The sequence below is a fragment of the Sorex araneus genome, chromosome 3 (assembly GCF_027595985.1).
Source record: "Sorex araneus isolate mSorAra2 chromosome 3, mSorAra2.pri, whole genome shotgun sequence".
Taxonomy (NCBI): Eukaryota; Metazoa; Chordata; class Mammalia; order Eulipotyphla; family Soricidae; genus Sorex; species Sorex araneus.
This window is the reverse complement of record NC_073304.1, coordinates 186,851,624-186,865,533: the sequence shown is the minus strand read 5'-3', so window position 1 is coordinate 186,865,533 and position 13,910 is coordinate 186,851,624. Positions and strand designations below refer to the sequence as shown.

The following is a 13,910-nucleotide window of genomic DNA, read 5'->3' as shown; positions in this document are numbered from 1 at the left end:
CCGGTCGCCTGTCGCCGGGAGCGCCCCGCCCGGACCAGCGCCGGGGCGGGGCCGGAGCGCGGTTTTCTGTCGCCGACGTGTTTCCGGCCTTAAAGGCATTTCGCCCTTGCCTTTAAGACGCGCCGCCCCCTCTCAGTCACTCCCAAGATGGCGGACCTACTGGGCTCCATCCTGAGCTCCATGGAGAAGCCACCCAGCCTCGGGGACCAGGAGACTCGGCGCAAGGCCCGAGGTGAGGATCCCAAATTCGCAACCGCTTTTTTTCATCTGGTTCTCAAGACCACACTATTCCTCCTTTGGACGATACTGTCTCCTCAACCTTGAAAGACCCCTTACAGGCTCCTTCGGAGACCCCCGCAGTCCCTAAAAGGGCTGTCGACCCGCCCGCAAACGATGATTGGCTGCCCAAAGTCTAGCGCCAGCCTCCCGCCTTATCCCCGCTTGGCCTTCCGCAATCCTTGTTCCCAATTAGCCGCTGCGCCCGCCTGTCCGCTGCTGGCGGGCTCTGATTGGTAGGCTGCTGCACCCGGGGTGGTTCCGGCGCCTCGGCCTACCTTCGAATTGGAGGAGGGCGTGTTCTATTGCTGGACTTCGCCCGCCCTCCGCGGCGCATGGCACTCTATTTCTATTCCGATTGGATCCGGGACACGTCTATCTGCAGCTCTTCCGCCTCTATTGGCTATCTCAACTTAAAGGGCTGACTATTAAGTTTTGTTGGGTCTTCCTCTAGCCCACCCCACCTTCAGCACTTCCAATTGGTTCCTGGGCCCTGGTACCCTTATGCCCCTCCTCCTTGCTTGAACCGCTTGCTTTGGGCTCTACTCCAATCCTTCGCTCATTGTAGCCTTAAATTCCTGAACTGCCCAGGCGGATCGCGATGTTGATTGGAGGGATAGGAATGCCCTTACCCGGGCTGATTGGCTATAGTCCCCCGCCTGTGTTCTCGAGTAACTTCGCTGCAGGCGTACTCAAGTTCCTCTGCCAAGCTAGGGCGCGGCCGGCCGGCCGACTGGTGCAGATTTCTTGGGTTGTTCACGCTGCGGCTTGTAAATGAGTCAGGCGGAATAATTGCCTTGGCGGAAGGACCCCAGCTCTCGACCTTCGAGGAGGGGTAGAGCAGGCTGGTGGTTTTCAGAATGCTCACGTGGTGTTTAATATTAAATAACCACTGTTTACTGAACTGTAGCTAGGTGCTAGGAGTATCCTCAAGAAGTCTGGAACATTGATAAAATACACAACGATTAAATCGTCTCAGAACTTTAATAACCAACCTGATTACGTGCTCTGAAGGAAAAATAATTGTTATGAGAGTACTAATTTATGGGCTTTAAACATAGTCCGTAGTGAATTGAGATCTGAAAATACATAATTCCCCAAGTAGTAGAGCCACCGTGTGTTATTTGAAGCGGACTTGTATTATTTGAAATTTCTAATGAAGAAGGGACCATAATGGAAACTGGGTGTTGGAATCGGTGCTTGCCATGATTTATACAGTCATGGTGAGTTCACTGCTAGCAGTTAACAGACCAAGCTAGAACTTTTAAGCCTATATTCTTGGGAGGAGTGGGGAAGGAAGGCATTGGGGCCACACCTGGTGGTGCTACAGCAGAGGCTACTCTAGACTCTGCTTACGGGTCACCCCTGCCATGTGTTACTGGGGTTGGCCACATGCAGGTAGGCGCCTTAACCCTTGTATACTCTCTCTCCCATTAAGCCTATATTCTTAACTATAATCTTAAAACCACCTTCTCGGATGCAGAGAGAAGATTCACAAACCAGATAGAAAACAGCCAGTGGCCAAGATGGAATGCACTGATGGTCAGAGTCCTTAAGGTTACACAGATGAGAACTCCTCAGCTGTCAGGCCCCGGGCCATGGAAAATAACTGAATAGGAGATAAGCAGGGTCTGTGAGCTCACAGTCTGAAAGGGGAGACAAATTAAAAATTTTACATTATGTTAGTTCTCAGCACATGCTATAGTGGGAGTCGAACCAAATGTGCTTGGGACCCAGAGGAAGAAGTGATTTACTGACTCATGCTGGATCTCAAAGTTTGCAAGAGGAAAAGCATTCTAAGCAAAAGGAACAATATGTGCAAAGACGTGGGTGATTAGGAAAATGGGAAAAGGTTCAGTGCAGCTGGAAGGATTCAGATGCGGTGGAAAAAATGGAGGCTATAAAGGAATTTTTTAATAGCCTGAGAGAGAAGTTGATGCCTTAATATCCAAGAGTGGTGAGTTTCTTTGCAACTAACCTTGGAAACTCCCAAATAATGAAGCTATTTCAGCTTCATTCTGTCTGTAGAAGTGAGATGCAGGGGATGTTACAAAATATAGGAAGTTGAACAATTTCCACTTTCCTATGTAGACAATCAGTTGATAAAGTCTCTGAAGTCAGGACTGGTCTCACCTCACCAGGTTCCTTATAGTTCTTTGTATCTTGCAGACATTAAATAGGTTTTTTTTCCCCCTTGTCTTCCCCAGTGAGATTGGGAAATTGGGCTAAGTATAATGCTAATCTTTGTTACTCCCACTAACCTGAACTCTTGAATGGCAAAGCTATGTCTTTTTTGTTTGTTTTGGTACCTGGATTGAACCCAGGGCCTCTTGCATGCTAAGCATGCATTCTACCCACTGAGCTACCTCCTCCGTCCTGTGTCTTAATCATCTTTGTACTCCAGGGCCTAGCGCACAGCTAGGTATACAGTAGATATCCATAAATGCTTGGTGAGCAAACAGTAATCCTACCTTCCCACCTGACACCTCCAGAGGGTATCAGACCTCCTTTGAAGCCTTAGAAACTCTTCTCACCCATGCTCTCATGCTGCCATTTCTCACCCCCAGAGCAGGCTGCCCGCCTGAAGAAACTACAGGAGCAAGAGAAACAACAGAAAGTGGAGTTTCGTAAAAGGGTGAGAACAATTGCAGAGCTCAAAGGCAGCCTCAGGAAGGACTTCCAATCAGTTAGAATTGGAAAGATAAGGATTCAGTTTCTTTGAAAACGAAAAGAGAGGTGGTCTGGAAGCCAGTGGCATAGAGGCTGGGAAAGGTGTGGGGAGGTAAAGGCCTGTTGGCCCAGCTGGGGAGAGGGATATTGGGATGGAACCATCATCTCATATTTTCTTCCCTTTTCTCTCTCCCAAGATGGAGAAAGAGGTGTCAGATTTCATCCAGGACAGTGGGCAGATCAAGAAAAAATTTCAGCCAATGAACAAGATAGAGAGGAGTATACTGTAAGTGTCTGGGGTGGGGTGGAGGGGGTCAAAAGCTAAGTGGCCAGTGTGGGGTGGTAGGCACTCAAGGGCCAGCAAAGAATCCTTGAGTGGAGGGTATTATGATCCTTGTGCCTCTACGCACTCTTCCTTTCTGCCTTCCCTTCCCAGACATGATGTAGTGGAAGTGGCTGGCCTAACATCCTTCTCCTTTGGGGAAGATGATGAGTGTCGCTACGTCATGATCTTCAAAAAGGTGAGACCCGATTTCCTCATTCTCTCCTCTCTCATTTTCAGCCTTTTCAGGAGAGGAATGGGATAAATCATGTTTTTGGAACCTTGATCCCATCATTCCCTTCTTCCCCAGGAGTTTGCACCCTCAGATGAAGAGCTAGACTCCTATCGCCGTGGCGAGGAGTGGGATTCCCAGAAGGCTGAAGAGAAACGAAAGCTGAAAGTGAGTTATGCCTGAAAGTTCCCAGACCTTCAGACTAGGAAGGGTTGGGGTCAGGCGCTTGAGCATGTGTGTCCAACATCTGTGCCTCTAGGAGTTGGCCCAGCGACAAGAGGAGGAGACAGCTCAGCAGGGACCTGTTGTGGTGAGCCCTGCCAGTGACTACAAGGACAAGTACAGCCACCTTATTGGCAAGGGGGCAGCCAAGGATGCAGCCCACATGCTACAGGCCAACAAGACCTACGGCTGTGGTGAGGCCACAGTGGGAGGCTGGGGAGGTTAAGGGAGAGGAGTATAGAGCGTGGGGAGGGAAGGGGAGGTTACAGCACAGGGCTCCTAGGCCCTCCCCACCCTCCCCTCTGCCCCCAGTGCCTGTGGCCAACAAGAGGGACACACGCTCCATTGAAGAGGCCATGAATGAGATCCGAGCGAAGAAGCGTCTGCGGCAGAGTGGGGAAGAATTGCCTCCTACCTCCTAAGCACCCCAGCTCCTTTTGACCCCCTGTGGCAGAGCAGGGGAGGGGATAAAGCTGCTGCTATTAGAACCCATCCTGAAGCCCCACCTCTGAACCACCTTCTAACAGTGGTCACTCAGGCTGGGAGAAGCAAATGTTTGGTTTGTCACTGTTGGATTGTGTGTATGTGTGTGTGTGTGAGTGTGTGTGTGTGCACAGGTGGGTATTTAATCTGTATTATTCTCAGTTTTCCTTGGAATTTTCTTCCTTGTGAGGCTGGGGCTACTTTACATTCAATAAACAGTTTAACCCAAGGTCTTGGCTTATTTGAATAGAGAAAGATAGGTCATAGGAAGGCAAATGACTGCTAGTTAAATAGTGTAAAATTAGAGAAAGAGTACTTTGCAAATTATCTGCCACACAGGCAGGGGGAGGTGTGGAATGGGGGGGGAAATACTGGGGATTTTGGTGGTGGAAAATGTGCACTGGTGAAGGGATGGGTGTTTGATGACCGTATGATCGAGGTTCAAACATGAAATTTTTGTTACTGTATCTCACGGTGCATTAATAAAAAATATAAATAAAAATAGTGTAAAATTATTTGTATAGGTCTTAAGATTTTATTTTATTATTATTATTATTATTATTATTTTTTTTTTTTTTTGCATCACACCTGGCAATGCACAGGGGTTACTCCTGGCTCTGCACTCAGGAATTACCCCGGCAGTGCTCAGGGGACCATATGGGTTGCCGGGTCAGCCGTGTGCAAGGCAAATGCCCTACCTGCTGTGCTATCGCTCCAGCCCCAGGTCTTTAGATTTTAGGTTTTGAAAGTACAGTCACTGAGTTGGAGTGATAGTACAGCAGGTAGGAAACTTGTGTTGAATATGTGAGGCCCTGGATTTTGATCTCTGGCACCCAATTTGTTCCCCTGAGCACCTCCATAAGTGATTCCTGAGCATACAGCCAGGAATTAGCCCTGATTACTGCTGGATGTGACCCAGAAGCCCCCCCCCCCAAAAAAAAAAATACAATCACTGGAGCTAAGTGGTTCTTTGAATCCTAGTTTTACCAGTCACTAGTTTTTTGGTTCTTTTGTTGTTGTTGTTTTAGTTTTTGGGTCACACCCAGACATGCACAGAGGTTACTCGAGTTACTCCTGGTGGTGCTCGGGGAGACCATATAGGATGCTGGGAATTGAACCTGGGTTGGCCACGTGCAAGACAAATGCCTTACCCACTGTGCTATCGCTCCAGCCCCCCCCCCCATCATTAGTTGATATCTGATTGTTTAAAATATTATTTAGGTAATATTTGAATATATCAAATATCTGTAAAGAGCAAGTATCCATGAAAATGGTAGCTACTCTCTTATCATTCATCCTCTTTTTGTGTTTGATGAGGGGGAAGAGCCATAGCTATTGATGCTCAGGGGGTTCTCCTGGCTCTGCACACAGGAATCATTCCTGGTGGTGGTGGAGGGACCACATGGGATGCTAGGGACTGAACCTGGATTGGCTGCATGCAAGGCAAGTCCCCTACCCCGCTATATTCACTCTAGTCTGTATCACTCATTCTCTAAACCTTCCTGAGATTGCTAAAGTCATCCTCCACAATCTAGGTATCTGTTGACACCCAGGAGGAACAAGGTCCAGGTGGCCCAGTCATCCTTGTCAAAGGGTGGGTCCTTGAAAATCCTGGTGGGGGTTGGGGGATCAAGTTAAAGGTCAAAAGGGCCTCATGGAGAATTATGTCAGAAGAGATTGGATGAGGACTGTTAGGGCACACTCATTCACAAGCACTCAGATTGGACATTGAGTGCATTGTGTTGGCAGTATACTTCATCTTACCAGATCTAGCTTCCTTTCATGGTGATGTCATACCCTTGATTTACTACCCTCCTTCCCTTCTAGCACTGGTGTTCTTTATTCCATCAGTGCTTCTTCAGCTTCATTTCACATATAGCCCTTGCTTACTCCAAACTCCTAAAATGTGAACTTTGTTAATCTTGCTCCAGTCCAGTTTCCTTTTGACCAGTCCCTTTCTTCCTCCTTGTCCCCGCAGGTTACAGGTATGCTCTCTCATTCCTGTCTCTTATCTGACACAGTCCAGAGGCCAGCATCTCCTCCCCCAAAGAAACAGAGTACTCATGTTTGGCACCAGTGTTTATTTCAGAAGGAAGGGCTTGAAGGCCTGGGCCTGTCCAAAGATGTCCGGGTCCTGCATCTTCTCACTTGGCCTTTGGGTTACGGAATTTACGTCCAGCAAAAACAGCCTTGTCCCCAAGAGCCTCCTCAATCCTAGAAGGCAGACAAAAATCACAGCTGCTGCCTTCTGAACAGCCCTTAGAACTCCACCTGCCCAAGCCCGCTGCACTCACTATACCTCATGAGTTGGTTGTACTTGGCTAAACGCTCAGAGCGACAAGGGGCACCAGTCTTGATCTGAGAAGGAAAGAGAAATTCTAAAGATTGGTTGTGGCTCCCTGAGCCACATGACAGCATAGGGCAGTAGGCTAGGACCGCAAGAAAATATGGTCTGACACTCAGCAGAGGAGAGCTATCAATACCTGTCCTGTGCAGAGTCCCACTACAAGGTCAGCAATAAATGTATCCTCAGTCTCGCCAGAGCGGTGGCTCACCATCACCCCCCAACCATTAGACTGAGCCAGTTTGCAGCTGTGGAGAGAGAACACATAATGAAGCCTAAGGACGTCTTCTGTGGGACAGCTAGGGGGAATGAGAGAGGCATTTCCTTATTGGTACAGTGGGGACTTTATTTGGGGTGGGGGGTTGTAATAACTAATTTATTTGGGAATTAAGGGAACAAAAGATGATTCCTGATCTTGAATTGGCTTCTGAGCTGCAGCTGGGAAGGACAAGATCTGAGAAGACTGGCAAGAGACAGGGGTGGGGTAACCAGGGTGACAATGGCAGAGCTCTTGGAATCAGGCCTTGCAAGGTGTAGTCACAACCTTGAGGTAAGAGAGTGGGGTAGGTAAGGGATCTGAAGTCAGGAAGACTTGCAGGTCATGGGCAGGACTGTAGCTGGAATGGGCAGAGAAGGTAGAGAGGGAGGTACCAGGAGGGAGTAAGCGGGTGAGGGGATACTCACGCCTGGATGGATTCAGTCACTGAACCAATCTGGTTCACCTTCAACAGCAGGCAGTTGCAGGCCTTCTTTTCAATGGCCTGGGCAATCCTCTTGGGATTGGTGACTGTGAGGTCATCCCCCACAATCTGGATGTCAACCCCCGAGAGAAAAGAAGTCCAGGTGGCCCAGTCATCTTGGTCAAAGGGGTCCTCAATGGAGACCACTGGTGGGGGATAGAGGCAGAGTCAGGTTAAAATTCAGAAGGGTTGGTGAGGGTGGCAGATCAGATGCATTTGGAAGGGAACTACCATGGGGCTAAGAGTTGATGGCAATGTAGGTACTGGAGTCAGTGTTGGGCAGTTCCAGGATGTGGACAGGAGCAGTGAGGCATCTGGGGGATCTTACCAGGATAGTTCTTGATGAAGCTCTTGTACAGATCTCCCAGCTTCTCCCCAGTGATGTGTCGAGCAGGGTCATCAGGTGACTTAAAGTCAAGATCATACTTCCCATTGCGGAAGAACTCAGATGCTGCAACATCCATGCCAATCACCACCTTGTCAGGGTAACCAGCTTCCTGGATGGCTGTCTTCAGCAGCTCCAACGCTGGGAGAAGAGCAAGAGAGAACCTCAGTGAGCCTCCATAGCCCCCTTTCCTGTGAAGACCCAGGAGTCCTGCCCCCAGCATTCTCAGCACTGACCCTCATTGTTCTCCAGAATGTTGGGTGCAAAGCCGCCCTCGTCACCCACATTGGTGGCATCCTTCCCGTACTTTGCCTTGATGACCCCCTTGAGGTGATGGTAGACCTCGGCACCAATGCGCATGGCTTCCTTGAAGGAGCTGGCTCCCACAGGCAGAATCATGAACTCCTGCATGGCCAGCTTGTTTCCAGCATGGGAACCCCCATTGATCACATTGAAGGCCTGAAGTGAGGAGAGGGTGCTCAGATCTGGCCCAGGACATAAGGGATCAAGAAGAAATGCTGGGTGGGAAAGGGCAGAATCCTGACTTCTCCACTTACTACTGAGTGATCTAGGATGTGTCATTTTACTTCTCAGAGCCTCCTTCCTCATTTTTATAAAATGGGGATACCATCTGCTTACTTTGTGGATCCTATGCTGAAAATGAGAGAAACTGAATGCAAAGTTTTTAGCATGTACTTGGTAGATAACAGCTAACATAACAGCTAACAGGGCAATTACTATGGGCCAAGCACTATTCTAATGCTTGTCATATGTTCTATTAGTGGATCAGAGAGACAGTACAGAGATTAAGTGCTCATCGAACATGTGGCTGTAATTGTGAACATAGTTCAAATTCCCAGTTCTGCCAGGCATGGTCCCTGAACACCAACACTTCTCCCATCAAAAAAAAAAAATCAAGCATATATTCTATCAACTATTTTTATTTGGCAGAGAGGATTGGGCACATCCAGAGGTGCTCTGGGTTACTCCTGGTACATAAGGAAACATATGGTGCCAGGAATCAAGAACAAAGCTCTGTAAGCAAAGTATGCACTTCAGTTCTTTAAGGCAGCTCCCAAACCCCACTCACTCAATTCTGAAAACAACTCAATAAACTCAGGACTGTTATGTCCATCTTACAGATAACAAAATTAAAGCACAGAGGATTTAAATAATTTATCTAAGATCCCAATACTAGTAAACTGGCAAAACCAGGATTTGAACCCAGCAATTGATTGCTGGAGCTCATGCTTTAATACTATCTGCCTAGTAAGTAATTATTGGTAACACTACCAATGAGATTAAATTCAAAGGGTTTCTATTAAGAGGTTAATGAGGATAAAAGAAGATACAGAGAAATGCCAAGAACCTTGCTACAGGGAGGCTCTGGAGCTGATTTGGGTGTTGGGGTACGGGGCAGATGGAGAAGCTATTATTACTGAGCCTAGGCCTGGAATGTGAAGGAACCCAGTTACGTCAAGGGAAAGCAGCCGCAGAGAGGCTTAAGGGAAGGTTTGGATTTGTGGGGAAAAGGGAGGGGTTGGACCACAGTAGAAAGGTTCCATTTCAGAAAACTACTTCTTTGGAGCTGAGTCTGGAAGGTGGATTTTTCAAGGGACTGCAGGCCTCACTGGGTGGGGGGACCGCTGACACTGGGCTCAGACAGGGACAGCTGCACTCACAGGGACTGGGAGGACCAGATCCGGGTTCCCTGCCAGATCTGCGATGTGTCTGTAGAGCGGGACCCCTTTCTCAGCTGCTCCAGCCTTGCACACGGCCAGGGACACGCCTAGGATCGCATTAGCTCCAAATTTAGCTGAAGTAGAAAGTACAAAGAAAAGGTGAAAAGCTTGCCCCCAGAGTTTGAGATCCGTTTCTCAATGTCCAACTCTGGTCACCTCAGCAAGAAGCCAGAACTCCATATTCCTGGTCTCCCCAGCAGCTCTGGGAGCCCCCACCCCAAGGGTCTGACGGTTTGTGTCTGTGTCCACAGCTTGGCCAGGTCTGGCAGGGGGAGGATCAGGAAATGCCTGTGGAATGAATTAAAATCCGTCCAGCTACAATGTGCCCCAAAATGTGGGACATAAATCATCCTAACCAGCCCTCTGCCATGTGTCCTCTCCCATCCCTCCTGCACTGCCTCCCTTTCCCTACTCCTAACTCTTTACTCACACTTGTTCTCGGTTCCATCCAGCTCAATCATAAATTTGTCAACTTTTTCTTGATCCACTACGCTTAGTTTCTGGAAGAGTAGGTTTGAGGAGAGGACAGCAGAGTCAGACATACTCTACAGGAAGCAGAAGGGAAGCAATTTCGGGGAAGACAAAATATTGTTGGCCTGTGGGTGAACAGACTCCTTCACTTGCCTTATCTAGTAGGGCAGGACCGAGGGTCTTGTTGATGTGTTCCACAGCCTTCAGGACCCCTAGAGAGGCCAGAGGAGGAGGTTCAGATAGCCTGCTCAATCAGATCTCTTCATGTGAAGAACTGGGAAGAGACCTAGTTCCTTAAGAATTGTGGGTTTCAGTCCTTTCTCTCTTTTTCTCTGTCTCTCTCTCTCCTCCCTCTCATGCATAAACACACGCTCACCTCCAACCCCCAACACACAGATGATTCTCCAGCATTGGTCTTTTCTCACCTTTCCCGAGGTAGCGAGATTTGTCTCCATCTCTTAATTCGAGAGCTTCATAGATACCGGTGGAAGCTCCACTGGGCACAGCTGCCCGGAATCGACCTGGGGTGGGAGAAACTGGAATATCAGAGTCTCATCTACAGAAGATGGGCCAAGGTATCCTCTCTGAGACTAGGAACAGGAGGCAGTGCAGAGGCAACTGCTTCTTCCAGCTGGGAAACAGATGGAAAAAAAGGCCTGGGTAGAAGACTGGAAAAGGGAATTCCAGAGAGAGAGAGAGAGGAGCAGAGCAATGGGGCAAAGACAGAGGGGGTTGGAGGGAACCAAGGGAAACCAATAAAGTGAGCCCATGATTACCCTTGGCTGTATGCAGGTCGACTTCCACCGTGGGGTTGCCTCTGGAGTCCAAGATTTCCCGAGCAAAGATTTTCTGCATGGCCATGGCTGCAAGACAGGGTGTGAATGAGCACAGACAGACAGCTGATCCCCAAAGGAACCCGAAATCCCTTGCCCTTTAGAAGTGTTCCCTACCCAGGAAGGCAGGTGCTGAAGCTAAAAATATCTCACAGAAAGGTCACAGACCAAAGAGGGAGGCACAGTCCCCCTCCCCCATTCAGAACAGCTCCTGTTGCAGCGTCCCTCCCTAAGAATCAGGGCTCCTCTCATTCCACCACTCCCTGAACCCCCATCTCCTGAAAGCTGCACACTTATGCCTCTTCCCCTCCCGCTTCTGGTCAAGCAATCTGTTTTCCACGGCTTCCTGGCTCTCAAATTCTCTCCTGTTCTTCTGGTTCTCATTTTTCGGCTCCTCAGTCTCCAAATCCTCAGTAGCCCCAAATTCTCCACTTGGCTCCAATTCAAAGTTCCCCGCCTTTTTACAGCTTCCTAATTTCTCTATCCTTGAATACTTGCCGGAACTTTTCCACCCAAGCAACCCACCGTCTCAGTAGGATATAAAAAGGATATTTCCCCCACCCCAACTTTCCCAAGTCAATACCACCCTCACCCTTTACCATCCCAGTCCATTCCTGGCAGGGGTTAGATGTTTCACCAGACCTGTGGAGTCTTCGTGGGACGTTTGGGGTGAGCTCTGAGTCTGGATGGTAGCTGGGACAGTGTCAGATCACCCCCTCTGAGGCTGGGCATTTATCCCTCAGCCACCCAGTCTCCTAGCCAGCCCCGCCTCTCTCTCTCTCTCTCTCTCTCTCTCTCTCTCACTCTCTCTCACCCTCCCTCCCTCCCTCCAGGCACCCTCCTCTCCACTTTAGGCTGTCAGCCAAATGCCCACTAAGGCTTAAAGCATAAGTCTTTGGCCCTGGGCACCCAACCCCCTCTCAAAGGACAATGACTACTCCTCCACTGTCCCTGTCCCCCAATTAAAGTCCCTACTTTCATTTTCATCCCTGGGGAGCGACAAGGGAAGGCTTCAGATTGGGGGTTCCCTCTCCTTCCCAGGACTATGTTCCCCTTTTGCAAAGGTTAAAGAGGAACCAGTGCCCTTTGGGAAAGGCCAGAGGTAACAAGAGTCCTGCGGGGCTGGGAAGTGGCCTCAGAAGAGGGGCGGCAGGACGGACATCCACAGAAGTTCAGCTCACGAGGCGGGGTGGGGGGCTGCTCCGGGCCCCCAGGCAAGCTCTGAGAATTACAATTGAATACACTCTCTAGAAGGCTGCGTCTCACCTCTCAGGGTCTTCATAACGGCCTCTCTGGGCTCCGCCCAATCTTAGTGTGGCGGCCGCCAGGGCTAGGGGAGGGGCCGGGAGACGAATTTAGGTGAGACCGGCCCTCCCGAGCGGCGCGCAGCCAGATCGAGCCAGCACAGCCCTCCTGGCCCAGCGCTGGCTTGTCAGTCAGGAACCTCTTTCCCTAGCGACCGAGGGCGCTTCAGGGCGCGGTCCCGTCTCCTCAATGAATGGTGCAAAATCCTGCGAGGAAAATGAATGGACAGGGGCGGGGACGGGGGGTGCTTTGTGAGAATCTGAAAGTCTTAGGCCAGTCCGACGGCCCGCTACTTGCACTGCGAGTGGGTTTCTGCACTCTCCAACTCTGCGCCTAAGCGCAGCTGGAGGTAACTGGGGGCCGTTCCCGTTCTCTGCAGGTCGCCAAGGGTCACGAGCCAACCCCCCTCACCGGCGGCGCCGCAGCAGCCCGCACCCCGTGACTCACGCTCCCAGAGCTCCCGGGCCCTGCCCTCCCCGCCGGTCCCGTGCCGTCTTCTCTTCTCCGCCCCGGGATCCCTACTTCGCTACTCGCCCTCCTCCTTTATCTCTGGTCTCTCCTTCCGGGATTTTTCCACTTTTGGGGGTTACAGAGGTGCAGTCAAGAGATGCTGGGCGGGGAGCGCCGCCACGTGCGGCCCCGCCCGAGCCAGCCATTGACTCAGCCTGGAGGCTGTCTAGGAACAAGGGCGGGGGGCGTCAGGTGCCCCACAAGGGACCCGCGCCCCTCTCGGCAGACTGAGAGAGAAATGAAACCCCTTCCCGCCCCGCAGGCTCCCCTCCCCCCACAGGGCACCGGAAATGGCCCAGCCCCTCCGAGGGCCAGTGCCGCGCGGACCGGGACTAGTTCACCCGAGTCCGCGGCTAGTCCTGCCCCACCCCCTTTCCAGTTGGCGGCAAGCTAACTAACCGCACAGTTCTTTTAAGTTTTGCTGCAGAAGAAGAAAAACTGCCACGGGCTCAACGTAGAAGGAACTTTCCCCATCTTAAAAAAGTTGCAAGTCTGTAACTTATTTGTGTTCCTCCGCCTTGAAAAAAAGTCCCGCCTTTCTAGCCCTGCAGGCGCTTAGTGACCTGGGAAGAGACGGGCCAAGGGGTACGACCAAAGACCCAAATTGCTGGCCAGAGGGACAGGCGGAGCGGAGACGTGGGGATTAGGCCTCCGGCAGGAGGAGAAAAAAAACCTTAATGTGGGGAGCGGGCTCTAATAGTGAACACAACTTGAGCCACCTGGGCAATTACAGTCCACTTTGTGCTTTCAACGCTAGGAACGAGCTGGGTATTTCTCAAATTCTTTGCACTCTTCTTGAATAATAAAATCGTGAGTGGAGAGGCAGCAACTCACCAGCCGCGCCTTCGCCCCTCCTGCCAGACTAAGAGACACGTACCCTGTCCGCCTTTGCAAAGGGGTCCAAATTGGCCTGGCCCGCTCGGCGCGCCCAGGCGCGCGCGCGCCCGCCAAACCGGGCGCCGGCCCCAACCGCCCCACGCGCTTTAGCTTCTGGCCCCGGCGCAGGCGCGGGCGCACGCGCCGCCGCTGCCCGCCGTTCCTTCCCTCCGGCGGAGGTGGGGGAAGGGGGAGAGTCGTTCCGTTTAACTCTGCATTCTCCGAATACTCTTTAATTTACTCAATTTGCAGCTTGCTAATACATCCTTTCACTTTCCTTCCCTCTTCTAACTTGACTCTTCTCTACACCAAATGTAGTTTACATATTCTATATGAAGTGGAGCGAGCCTTAACCCGAACATCCCTCAAACCGCCCCCCCCCTTTATTTTCACACAGCTTTTTATCGAACTCAGTAAATTTTGCAATAGGGGGAGGGATTTTTTTAATTGCATTTGCAAAGTTCAGTATTTGGGCAGACGGGAGGGGGGGGGTTGGTGG

At 50.6% G+C, this 13,910-nt stretch overlaps 2 protein-coding genes across 8 annotated transcripts; one reads left to right on the top strand and one right to left on the bottom strand.

The window, feature by feature from the left end:
- The first annotated feature begins 2 nt into the window (after positions 1–2).
- Positions 3–4,434, top strand: SPAG7 (sperm associated antigen 7). Its single transcript, XM_004604936.2, has 7 exons — positions 3–232; positions 2,844–2,911; positions 3,144–3,232; positions 3,383–3,467; positions 3,579–3,668; positions 3,760–3,916; positions 4,035–4,434. The coding sequence occupies exons 1-7, from the start codon at positions 148–150 to the stop codon at positions 4,142–4,144; spliced, it is 684 nt and encodes a 227-aa protein (XP_004604993.1). The 5' UTR covers positions 3–147; the 3' UTR covers positions 4,145–4,434.
- Positions 4,435–6,269: 1,835 nt separating this feature from the next.
- On the bottom strand, positions 6,270–13,523 carry ENO3 (enolase 3). 7 transcript variants are annotated; one of them, XM_055131877.1, is made up of 13 exons: positions 13,413–13,523; positions 11,987–12,231; positions 10,664–10,750; positions 10,313–10,408; positions 10,041–10,099; positions 9,847–9,916; positions 9,357–9,490; positions 7,911–8,133; positions 7,618–7,815; positions 7,234–7,435; positions 6,689–6,797; positions 6,505–6,563; positions 6,270–6,419 (listed from the first exon to the last, which is right to left on the bottom strand). In XM_055131877.1, exons 2-13 carry the CDS (start codon positions 12,000–12,002, stop codon positions 6,350–6,352), a joined length of 1,323 nt encoding a protein of 440 aa, XP_054987852.1. In that variant the 5' UTR covers positions 12,003–12,231; positions 13,413–13,523; the 3' UTR covers positions 6,270–6,349. The 7 variants fall into 7 exon arrangements, with proteins under 7 accessions (XP_054987852.1, XP_054987851.1, XP_054987853.1 ...); XM_055131876.1 differs by having other exon boundaries at positions 13,370–13,516; XM_055131878.1 differs by lacking the exon at positions 13,413–13,523 and adding an exon at positions 12,935–13,206.
- Between the last annotated feature and the right edge of the window lie 387 nt (positions 13,524–13,910).

Excerpts from the sequence above, each read along its gene's own strand:
- SPAG7 (XM_004604936.2), top strand. The coding sequence starts at position 148 with ATGGCGGACCTACTGGGCTCCATCCTGAGCTCCATGGAGAAGCCACCC. Across the intron at positions 3,669-3,759 it reads AAGAGAAACGAAAGCTGAAA|GAGTTGGCCCAGCGACAAGA; the intron begins GTGAGTTATGCC and ends CTGTGCCTCTAG. Across the intron at positions 3,917-4,034 it reads CAACAAGACCTACGGCTGTG|TGCCTGTGGCCAACAAGAGG; the intron begins GTGAGGCCACAG and ends CTCTGCCCCCAG.
- ENO3 (XM_055131877.1), bottom strand. Across the intron at positions 7,436-7,617 it reads CTTCATCAAGAACTATCCTG|TGGTCTCCATTGAGGACCCC; the intron begins GTAAGATCCCCC and ends ATCCCCCACCAG. Across the intron at positions 6,420-6,504 it reads AAGTACAACCAACTCATGAG|GATTGAGGAGGCTCTTGGGG; the intron begins GTATAGTGAGTG and ends TCTGCCTTCTAG.